At 36.2% G+C, this 12,716-nt stretch overlaps 1 protein-coding gene across 1 annotated transcript in view; it reads left to right on the top strand.

Annotated features, from left to right (window-relative positions):
• jak2a (Janus kinase 2a) overlaps positions 1-12,716 on the top strand; it is a 103,692-nt gene that overhangs the window by 23,039 nt on the left and 67,937 nt on the right. Inside the window, exons 3-5 of the mRNA XM_061932116.1 lie at positions 6,056-6,179; positions 6,241-6,361; positions 12,135-12,280. Coding sequence (XP_061788100.1) covers positions 6,056-6,179; positions 6,241-6,361; positions 12,135-12,280 — 391 coding nt within the window. The remainder of the gene's footprint in view (positions 1-6,055; positions 6,180-6,240; positions 6,362-12,134; positions 12,281-12,716) is intronic.

The following is a 12,716-nucleotide window of genomic DNA, read 5'->3' as shown; positions in this document are numbered from 1 at the left end:
CGCTATGGACGGCTAAAAACCGGAACATCACTTGTACTTCCAGTTCAAAACTCAGTCTATACCAGTCCTAGTCAAATAGTGAGGCGTTCAGGGGATGTGACCTCAGGGAACATGCTTGTTTTTGCTGTACGAGAATATGATGACACGTGAATCTACCTTGAATTGATTAACGTTACCATTTAGTGGTCAATTGTACGGAATACGTACTGTACTGTGCAATCGACGTATAAAAGTCTCAATGTAGCACTCGGCTTCACTGTAAGCACGCTGGGAGGCAAGGAAAGACCGGTGTGTTGGTTCCCTTAATGTTAATAAGCTTTCAATGTTATGCAGAGGTGTACTTATAACAATTTTATAGACAATTTATACTTTTTATAGTCACGTTGGAGGGTCGGGGAGGGAGGGTAGCAAAAAATTGTCTTCTTCCAAGGGGGGGGAGGGTGTAACAGAAAAATATTGAGAAGCGCTGCCTTAAACAGAACGGCAATGTGACACCGGTAGTGAACAAAGTCGTCCAAAAGATGGCGCCGTAGCACCAACAATAACACCTTTTCAGTGTATTTGCTTGTTTTTGAAAAAATACAAAAATATTTGCATGATGGCCATCAGGGAGGTAAAAATCTATAAACTGGCCGCACCGTTTTATAAGCCGCAGGGTTCTTAGCATTGAAAAAAAGTAGCGGCTGATGGTCTGGAATTTACAGTAGTGTACGTCAGTCAACAGCTGGACATTATTTTGTTGTATATGTGGGATCAGTAGTGACATAATGTTTTATGTTGTGTTTAATTTAAACTTTATTATGTGTCTAAGAGGAGCATCGACATTTGCATTTCAAAATAAAAGAAATCTCCAGGGAAAATTGGTAAAAATACGGCATTTATAACTCATCATCTACTCATTTATGCCATTTTATAACACTGATGGCTTTAATACATTGTAGGGTTTCTGAAATGTCGTCAACAATGAAATAAAAACAATTCTGGGCTCCTTCACCTGGATTATAGTTGAGACATTTTTCAAAATGGCTGACATAATTTCTTCCTGAATGTTACAGAAAGTATGAGAACGTATGAGCGGCTGCCTGCTCTTCTTTACTTATATAATCACCTCATATTTGTCAAGATATTTACTCAAATGTTGACTCTTTTCTCTCGTCTTCACGCCCTTCACGTTGCGTTGTTATTCAATTAAATGACGGAACATGAAACTTGTGGCGCTCCTTTAAAGTTAAAAGTTAAAGTACCAATGATTGTCACACACACACACACACGCGCCTGGGAATCATTTTTGGTGATTTAACCCCCAATTCCAACCCTTGATGCTGAGTGCCAAGCAGGGAGGTAATGGCTCCTATTTTTATATTCTTTGGTATGACTCGGCCGGGGTTTGAACTCACAACCTACCGTTGTGTTGTTGTGAACGACATCATGGATGTAACATCAATGTACACACAATCATACACACACAACACATGTCATCTGTTGTGTTGTTGTGAACGACATCATGTATGTGACATCAATGTACAAACAATCATACCCACACAACACATGTCATCTGTTGTGTTGTTGTGAACGACATCATGTATGTATCATCAATGCACAAGAGGTAATGGCTCCCATTTTTATAGTCTTTGGTATGACTCGGCCGGGGTTTGAACTCACAACCTACCCATCTCAGGGCGGACACTCTAACCGCTAGGCCACATGAGCCCACGCTCCGTGCGTTGCGGACGGTGTCTTGTCGAGTTGCCAAAACGAATACAACGGGACCCGGGAAGACGCCGGCAATGAAGGACAAAACCCGGATTGGAAGTTTTGACATGTAAACAGGGGAGACGCGGAGACTGGAGAAGAATTTTCACAAGAAAACAAATAAATTCCCTGTCAAATAAAACATATTTTGGGAGAATTATTAACAAAGGGTGTTTTTTTAATTAATAGAAAATTGGTCTCCGGCAAAAAGGGAACTTTGGTTATTGCTAACTACTTCACTAGTGTCAGGTTCAAACACCTATTAGACAAGACAAGAAGCAAAGGAAATCAAACAGAGACAGGATTCAATTTAGCTCTTGAGGAGAGCGCCTGTGTGTCTGCGCCCTCGTACAGCGTCACCACACCGCTCTGACGAGGGAGTTCCATTTGGGCCTTTTCTGGTTAAATAGCATTACATTAGCTGCTCCTAAGGGGAGGTGGTCATAAACAGCTGTTGCACTTGGTCATAAACAGCTCAAAGAAAAGGTGCCTGGAGCTGCGTCAGGTCTGCTCCCTCTCTCCGTTTTGTAGATCCCGGTCAGGACAAGGTCTTCCTGTGGCTGTCAATAGATCAAAGAAACCGACACCTCCATGTCGCATCCCATCGCACACAGTGGAGTTTTACAAGCATTTTGCTTGATAAGATGAAAGACGGCTTTTGTCTTCTCGCAGGGCGAGCTGAAATCATGGGAACACAAAGTTGTGTGATAACTTATATACAATTATTCTGACAACTAGTTACTGTATTTTTTTAACTCTATATGTCTGCTGATGTAGTTCTGTTGGAGTCGTAAAAAAGAACAACAACAACAATACAGATTAAAAAAATGTATATACCGTATTTTCCGCACTATAAGGCGCACCTAAAAACCACAATTTTTCTCAAAAGCTGACAGTGCGCCTAATAACCCGGTGCGCTTTATTACGATTCATTTTCATAAAGTTTCGGTCTCGCAACTTCGGTAAACAGCCGCCATCTTTTTTCCCGGTAGAACAGGAAGCGCTTCTTCTTCTACGCAAGCAACCGCCAAGGAAAGCACTCGCCCCCATAGAACAGGAAGCGCTTCACCCGCCCCCATAGAACAGGAAGCGCTTCACCCGCCCCCGGAAGAAGAAGAAAAAACGCGCGGATATCACCGTACGTTTCATTTCCTGTTTACATCTGTAAAGACCACAAAATGGCTCCTACAAAACGATCCGGTTCATAAAAAGACGCAATCTCTCCATCCGCACACGGATTACTACCGTATTTCACAGCAACTGAACCGCACTGTGGAACGGGAGCACGTACGGTGAATATTCGCTCCACAGGGAATGAGAAGTCATCCTTCACTGTGGTTCTAGCTTGCCATGCTAACTTCCACCCATCCAAAAGAGACCTTTCCAGCCGGCGTCATCATAAAAGCTAACTCGAAGGGATGGATGGATGAAGAAAAGATGAGCGAGTGGTTAAGGGAAGTTTACGCGAAAAGGCCGGGTGGCTTTTTTCACACAGCTCCGAAGGCGAACACACCTTCACTAAGACGGGCAGATAGCGCCGGTCGACATACGCCAACATCTGCCAGTGGATCGTAAATGCCTGGGCAGATAGTTTCGGTCACAACTGTGGTCCGACCTTTCCGGAAGGCAGGATTCACAGAACTGCTGCACAACAGTGACACTGACTCCGGTGACTTCGACGAGACGGAACCGGCCATTTTGGATCCCGTATTCGCCCAACTTTTCAATTCGGACACCGAAGACGAAGAATTCGAAGGATTTACGAATGAAGAATAACTTCAGAAGGTGAGCGCTATGTTTATTTTGTGTGTTGTGACATTAACGTTCGAGCAACATTATGTTGCTATTGTTCTACACCATTTTGAATTTTACTATGTTTGTGATTGCACATTTGCGTACATTTTGGGACAGAGTTGTTAGAACGCTGGTTTTCAATATATTATTAAAGTTTGACTGAACTATCTGACTGTTTTTTTGACATTCACTTTAGCGCAGCGTTTTTTTGACATTCACTTTAGCGCAGCGTAGGCGCGGCTTTTAGTCCGGGGCGGCTTATTGGTGGACAAAATTATGAAATATGTAATTCATAGAAGGTGCGGCTAATAATCCGGTGCGCCTTATAGTGCGGAAAATACGGTACATCAAAATGGCAAATATCGTGCCGATCTGAGAGGGGGATTCATACAAAAGGTGTCTATCAGTCAGTTGCAGACGTCTGATGGTTTTCTTCTTCTTTAGCTTACCGGCTGAACTAGCATGGGTGTAATGTTAGCACGTAGCTAACATAGCTATGCTAGAGTCGCTAATGTTTGTGTCCTCATGCATAGGGATGGGTACCGTTCACATTTCAACCCATACGATGCCAATTCCCAGTACTCAACAATACATTTTTTTGTGTGTTAAAAAAATGTTAATTGTTTGACAATAAAAATATACTTTTTAATGTAACATTTAAAAATGAGCTGATTATGTTATATATTGTTTTATTATTACATTAAAATCTCATTTGCAATGCAGTTGCACTTCCAACACATTAGAGGGCAGTACCGTGTAGGCTCCTATGGTATGTTGTCTAAAGAGGAAGTAGCTTTTTACATGAAGTTATATGTGGTATGCTCAGAGGTGGGTAGAGTAGCCAGAAATTGTACTCAAGTAAGAGTACTGTTACTTTAGAGATTTATTACTCAAGTAAAAGTAAGGAGTAGTCACCCAAATATTTACTTGAGTAAAAGTAAAAAGTATGTTGTGAAAAAACTACTCAAGTACTGAGTAACTGATGAGTAACATACACACACATCATATATATATATATATATATATATATATATAAATATATATATATATACACACACACACATATATATATATATACACACACACACACATATATATATATATATATATATATACATACATTGATATATACAGTATATAATTTATATTTATTTATTTTGCCGTTTTTGTTTACATGTTAAAGGTGTTTTAATGAATATACATGCATGTTTAACACATATAGATTCCTTTCTTTCATGAAGACAAGAATATAAGTTGGTGTATTACCTGATTCTGATGACTTGCATTGATTGTAATCAGACAGTAGTGATGATAACGTCCACGTTTTCAAATGGAGGAGAAAAAAAGTTCCTCCTTTTTGTCTAATACCACCTGAAAGTGGTTGGTTTTTGGATTCTTATTTGTCCAGCTTCCATATTCGTTTTTATAGACTTTACAAGAAATACATTGGCGGCAAACTCCTTAGCTTGCTAGCTTGTTTGCACTGGCTTTCGGAGACTCTTATTTTGAAAGCGCAGGCGCGATGGAGCGGCACTTTTATTGTGAAGACAGGAACTGTGCAGTCAGTCTTTAGGCTTTTGACGGGATGTACGGTTGAAATAATAAAGGTTTTTTTTTTCCTTCACACTTTTGATTGATTGATTGAAACTTTTATTAGTAGATTGCACAGTACAGTATATATTCTGTACGATTGACCACTAAATGGTAACACCCCAATACGTTTTTCAACTTGTTTAAGTCAGGTCACGTGACCGCCTGGCTCTGTTTGATTGGTCCAACGTCACCAGTGACTGCATCTGATTGGTGGAACGGAGTGAACGTCTCACCAGTGACTGTATTCGTTGAAACGCAGGCACTATGAAGGTCTGTCTGACAGACCAAAACAAACAAAGCGTGCATTAACAGATCGATAAAAATTAGTAGCGAGTAGCGAGCTGAATGTAGATAAAAGTAGCGGAGTAAAAGTAGCGTTTCTTCTCTATAAATATACTCAAGTAAAAGTAAAAGTATGTTACATTAAAACTACTCTTAGAAGTACAATTTATCCCAAAAGTTACTCAAGTAGATGTATCGGAGTAAATGTAGCGCGTTACTACCCACCTCTGGGTATGCTGCACCCTACAAAGTGTTAATATTGTAAGTATTGCGCGTTTTACATACCAGCTGTTTGATTAAAACATTCACCTTAGTTGTACTTTTCATGACCAAATTTGGTGGTGTGGAAATCGCCATGTAGAATGGCTAATGCTAATAGTAGCCTGTCTATGGCAAATCCAATGTAAATTAGCAGAGGAGTGGAGCCTTACTTAAGTTTGGAGTGTTCCCTAACAAGCCTGCTTGCTTTGTTGCAACATTGCTTCGATTAGTTCGGCCGAGTCCGCTCTCAGTGCTGCTTGAGTGATTGAAATGGAAATATGGCACGGTTTGATTTGACATGAATGGACTGTGGCAGCCATTCCTACACATGATAGGGGACCTTGAGTTGGACTAAGCAAAATGTTCCCGGCAGGTATCGCTCCTTTGTACTTCAACTTGTTCGGCCTGATGAGGGAGAGCGAGCGGCTGTGGTTTCCTCTCAACCACGTCTTCAAACTGCAGCCTCCAGCCAGCGAGATCCTGCACTTCAGAATCAGGTGAAAGTGGAAGACAGGTGGTGACGTCAGCTGGTGAGTCTGATGATGTTTCTCCCGGCAGGCATTACTTTCCTGGCTGGTACAACAGCGGCACTTCCTCCTACGCTCACCGCTGTGGTCTCTCCAAGGGCCTGGACAGTCCTGTGATGGACGACACCGTCATGGCATACCACTTTTTCCAGGTCAGTTGGCTGTGCCACCACAGATGCCGCAAGGCGGAACAAAATGGCTCTCTCAAATGTATTTAAAAACATCAGCTTCTTATTGTTTTGGGATTTTTTCTCTGCAATAAAGAAATGTCCAGAGAAAGCTAAGTAGGGAGGTTAATTTATGTCTTTATTAGGAAAGCTTTTTTTTTTTTACACTGAATTTATGGAACAGATTTTTTTGCCTTTCAATTTTGTGAACTGAATTTTTTTGTACAATTTTATTGATAAAAAATAATATAATAATAATAATAGTATAAAATTCAGTGTAAAAAATTGAGTGCTAAAAAAAATCTTTGTATGAAAATTCAGTGGTAAAAAATTTTGTGTAAAAAAAAATTAAGTGTGTAAATATTCACTGTATAAAAATTCAGTGTAAAACATAAGTGTAAACAATTAAATGTAAAATAATTCAGTGTGTACAAATTCAGTGTAAAATAATCTGTAAAAAAAATTAAATGTAAAAAATTCAGTGTTTTAAAATTCAGTCTATAAAAATTCAGTGTAAAAAAAGCAATTGGGTGTAAATATTCACTGTATAAAAATTCAGTGTAAACTATATAAGTGGGAAAAAAAATTCAATGTAAAAGAATTCAGCATACAAAAATTAAGTGTGTAAATATTCACTGTATAAAAATTCAGTGTAAACTATATAAGTGTAAAAAAAAATTAAATGTAAAAGAATTCAGTGTGTACAAAATCAGTGTAAAATAATCTGTAAACAAATTAAATGTAAAAAATTCAGTGTTTTAAAATTCAGTCTATAAAAATTCAGTGTAAAAATAGCAATTGTGTGTAAATATTCACTGTATAAAAATTCAGTGTAAACTATATAAGTGTAAAAAAAATTAAATGTAAAAGAATTCAGCGTACAAAAATTCAGTGTGTACAAATTCACTGTATAAAAATTCAGTGTAAACTACATAAGTGTAAAAAAAAATTAAATGTAAAAGAATTCAGTGTGTACAAATTCAGTGTAAAATAATCTGTAAACAAATTAAATGTAAAAAAATTCAGTGTTTTAAAATTCAGTCTATAAAAATTCAGTGTAAAAATAGCAATTGTGTGTAAATATTCACTGTATAAAATTTCAGTGTAAACTATATAAGTGTAAAAAAAATTAAATGTAAAAGAATTCAGCGTACAAAAATTCAGTGTGTACAAATTCACTGTATAAAAATTCAGTGTAAACTACATAAGTGTAAAAAAAAATTAAATGTAAAAGAATTCAGTGTGTACAAAATCAGTGTAAAATAATCTGTAAACAAATTAAATGTAAACAAATTAAATGTAAAAAATTCAGTGTTTTAAAATTCAGTCTATAAAAATTCAGTGTAAAAATAGCAATTGTGTGTAAATATTCACTGTATAAAAATTCAGTGTAAGCTATATAAGTGTAAAAAAAATTAAATGTAAAAGAATTCAGCGTACAAAAATTCAGTGTGTACAAATTCACTGTATAAAAATTCAGTGTAAACTACATAAGTGTAAAAAAAAATTAAATGTAAAAGAATTCAGTGTGTACAAAATCAGTGTAAAATAATCTGTAAACAAATTAAATGTAAAAAAATTCAGTGTTTTAAAATTCAGTCTATAAAAATTCAGTGTAAAAATAGCAATTGTGTGTAAATATTCACTGTTTAAAAATTCAGTGTAAACTATATAAGTGTAAAAAAAATTCAATGTAAAAGAATTCAGCGTACAAAAATTAAGTGTGTAAATATTCACTGTATAAAAATTCAGTGTAAACTATATAAGTGTAAAAAAAAATTAAATGTAAAAGAATTCAGTGTGTACAAAATCAGTGTAAAATAATCTGTAAACAAATTAAATGTAAAAAATTCAGTGTTTTAAAATTCAGTCTATAAAAATTCAGTGTAAAAATAGCAATTGTGTGTAAATATTCACTGTATAAAAATTCAGTGTAAACTATATAAGTGTAAAAAAAATTAAATGTAAAAAATTCAGTGTTTTAAAATTCAGTCTATAAAAATTCAGTGTAAAAATAGCAATTGTGTGTAAATACTCACTGTATAAAAATTCAGTGTAAACTATATAAGTGTAAAAAAAATTAAATGTAAAATAATTCAGCATACAAAAATTCAGTGTGTACAAATTCACTGTATAAAAATTCAGTGTAAACTACATAAGTGTAAAAAAATTAAATGTAAAAGAATTCAGTGTGTACAAATTCAGTGTAAAATAATCTGTAAAAAATAAAATTAAAAAAAATTAAATGTAAAAAATTCAGTGTTTTAAAATTCAGTCTATAAAAATTCAGTGTAAAAATAGCAATTGTGTGTAAATATTCACTGTATAAAAATTCAGTGTAAACTATATAAGTGTAAAAAAATTTAATGTAAAAAATTCAGTGTTTTAAAATTCAGTCTATAAAAATTCAGTGTAAAAATAGCAATTGTGTGTAAATACTCACTGTATAAAAATTCAGTGTAAACTATATAAGTGTAAAAAAAAATTAAATGTAAAATAATTCAGCATACAAAAATTCAGTGTGTACAAATTCAGTGTAAAATCTGTTAAAAAATTACACTTAAAAAAAAATGCAGTGTTTTAAAATTTTGTCTATAAAAATTTCAGTGTAAAAAAAAATTGTGGATAAAAATTCACTGTAAAAAGAATTTCAGTGTATAAAATTCAGCGTATAAAAATTCAGTTTAAAAAAATTGAGTGTAAAAAAATCAGTGTATACAAATTCAGTGTATTAAAATTAAATGCAAAACAATTCAGTGTTTAAAAATTCATTGTAAAAAAAATTCATTGGAAAATTCAATGTATGAAAAATCAGTGTATAAAAATTCAATGTAAAAAAATTATTTGTATAAAAACTAAATGATAGGTTGATTGGCAACACTAAATGGTCCCTAGTGTGTGAATGTGAGTGTGAATGTTATCTGTCTATCTGTGTTGGCCCTGCGATGAGGTGGTGACTTGTCCTGGGTGTATACCACCTACCGCCTGTGTGCAGCTGGGATAGGCTCCAGCAGATGGATGGATGGAAAAACTAAATGTAAAAAAATTCAGTGCTGAAAAATTCAGTGTAAATAAATTCAGTGTTGAAAAATTTGCTGCCTCAAAAAGCAAGACTCGCTTCCGGTAAATTAAGACTGTAGCAATCAATCCTATCTCAGAGTCAACCAATGAGGTATCAAGTTTGAAGTCACGTGACACTGGTCTTGCAAAACAGCATAAAAAGGCGGTTAGCTGGGCTCCTTGGGCATAGCAACATAATTAACATTTCAACGTTTTCCAACTATAGAAATTCAGTTCCATAATTCAGTATCAAAAAAAACGTTTGTATTAGAACAGGCCCGGCCCTAACCAATCTGGCGCCCTAGGCAAGATTTTAGGTGGCGCCCCCCCACATCGGCAGTGAAGTGTATATACTCACAAGAAACCGAATTGCTTTGTCTTTGACCTTTTTTTTTTACTTACAACCAGAGGTGGGTAGTAACGCGCTACATTTACTCCGTTACATCTACTTGAGTAACTTTTGGGATAAATTGTACTTCTAAGAGTAGTTTTAATGCAACATACTTTTACTTTTACTTGAGTATATTTATAGAGAAGGAACGCTACTTTTACTCCGCTACTTTTATCTACATTCAGCTCGCTACTCGCTACTAATTTTTATCGATCTGTTAATGCACGCTTTGTTTGTTTTGGTCTGTCAGACAGACCTTCATAGTGCCTGCCTTACTGGTGACGTTTCACTTCGTTCCACCAATCAGATGCAGTCACTGGTGACGTTGGACCAATCAAACAGAGCTAGGTGGTCACATGACCTGACTTAAACAAGTTGAAAAACTTATTGGGGTGTTACCATTTAGTGGTCAATTGTATGGAATATGTACTGTACTGTGCAATCTAATCATAAAAGTTCCAATCAATCAATCAAAAGTGTGAAGGAAAAAATATACTTTTTTTATTTCAACCGTACATCCCGTCAAAAGCCTCAAGACTGACCGCACATGAGGACGTTCCTGTCTTCACAATAAAAGTGCCGCTCCATCGCGCCTGCGCTTTCAAAACAAGAGTCTCCGAAAGCCAGCGCAAACAAGCTAGCAAGCTACGGAGTTTGACGCCAATATATTTCTTGTAAAGTGTATAAAAACGAATATGGAAGCTGGACAAATAAGGTGCCAAAAACCAACCACTTTCATGTGGTATTAGACAGAAAGGAGGAACTTTTCTTCTCCTCCATTTGAAAACGTGGACGTTATCATCACTACTGTCTGATTACAATCAACGCAAGTCATCAGAATCAGGTAATACACCAACTTATATTCTAGTCTGCATGAAAGAAAGGAATCTATATGTTAAACATGCATGTATATTCATTAAAACATCTTTAACATGTAAACAAAAACAGCAAAATAAATACATATAAATTATATACTGTATATATCAATGTATATGTATGTATATATATATATATATATATATATATATATATGTGTGTGTGTGTGTATGTTACTCATCAGTTACTCAGTACTTGAGTAGTTTTTTCACAACATACTTTTTACTTTTACTCACGTAAATATTTGGGTGACTACTCCTTACTTTTACTTGAGTAATACATCTCTAAAGTAACAGTACTCTTACTTGAGTACAATTTCTGGCTACTCTACCCACCTCTGCTTACAACTATACCTAATATATAAAGGGGTGGAAAAGTGACTATTACCTGCAGGGCAAACATTAGCTAACCAGAAGGCAATAACAATGTAAACAAAAAACACCTGCTTAAAAGATCTAATACAAATGTCCCTGAGGAATGTAAGGTGGGAGTACTGTAATTACCTAACGTTACATTATTATTTTCCATAACAATTTAGCCCCCTCCACAATATTAACCCGACGTTAAAACAGAACTAGCTATTTATTGATTAGCAATTGCCGAATCATGTAACATTAGCTTAATGCTAAAAAGCCAGGTTACTATCACATTCTGTAACAGACAAATAATTTCATGTAGGCTAACGTTACCTACCTGCTACCTCTGTCTTTTCTCGTTTCTCCTCCTCTTCTTTTCTCTTTTTTCTTCCCTGGGCACCTGACAGTTTTGGCCGTTTTGACATCTTGTGTTGATTTTTTGATGTGGTGACGTCCAAAAAGAGTCATGATACGGGAAGGGGGGGGGGGGGGCACCGTGCGGGGGGAAGGGGGGGGCGTAATGTTGTAACAAATAATATTTCTATTAAATAGGCTTTAATTTGCATTTTAATTAACGTGGGATTATTTTTTGTATTTAGAAATAATAGTACCAACTTTTTTCTCTTTTTTTTTTCTCCAACATTTGTGGCACTGGCGTGGCGCCCCCTGATGGACGGCGCCCTTAGCATTTGCCTATACGGCCTATGCCACAGGCCGGCCCTGTATTAGAAACACAAATGAACCTTCATACAAAGTATTACGTTTTGGGGTGAGGAAAGATGAGCAGAAGAAAGGCCTTATCTGATTGTCATATAACCAAAAACAGCGATGTTTTGGTTAAATCTTAAGTAAGGCTGTAATACAGCATCAATCACAAAATAAACCCATTTGGAGAGGAACCTTTGACCAAAAGACAAATACAATATAAGTTAGTGACAACATCATTTTTCTCTGCAGGAAATGTGACTGTAAATATGTTGTTTACGACATTTATAAAATTTTTGGTACCGTCAATTGGGCAAAGTATTTTCTTTGGGAAATTTGGAATTTCTTTATTTTTTTGTTTTTTTGCTAGTGGCGAAGCGACTTCCTGGGCGGCAGGGTTGTGATGCCAATGGGCCACGAGGCCCAGGAAGAGTGTCTGGGCATGGCCGTGCTGGACATGATGCGTCTGGCCAAAGAGAGCGGCCAATCACCTGTCAGCATCTACAATGATACCAGGTACCATCATGATACTCACTTGTGTTGTAATTATACTTACATATTACCAGAGGTGTGGACTCGAGTCACATGACTTGGACTCGAGTCAGACTCGAGTCATGAATTTGATGACTTTAGACTGGACTTGACAAAATGTAAAAAGACTTGCAACTCGACTTAGACTTTAACATCAATGACTTGTGACTTCACTTGGACTTGAGCCTTTTGAATTGACATGACTTGACATGACTTGCTACTTTCCCCAAAACCCAAAGATGAAAAAGTTATTCGGGAGCGCCCCGTATTTTTCATTGTGTACTTGTCTATCAGCATTGCGTGTGTCAGCTGGTGTGGTCTCAGTACAACAGCCAATCAAATTAGATCTACTTTGTTTTCATCACACAGCATTCATCCAATCAAATTGCAGGACAACCAACGAAGAAGACATGTCCAAACC

Source organism: Nerophis lumbriciformis, linkage group LG39 (genome assembly GCF_033978685.3).
Source record: "Nerophis lumbriciformis linkage group LG39, RoL_Nlum_v2.1, whole genome shotgun sequence".
Classification (NCBI taxonomy): domain Eukaryota; kingdom Metazoa; phylum Chordata; class Actinopteri; order Syngnathiformes; family Syngnathidae; genus Nerophis; species Nerophis lumbriciformis.
This window is presented reverse-complemented; position numbering and strand designations above follow the sequence as displayed.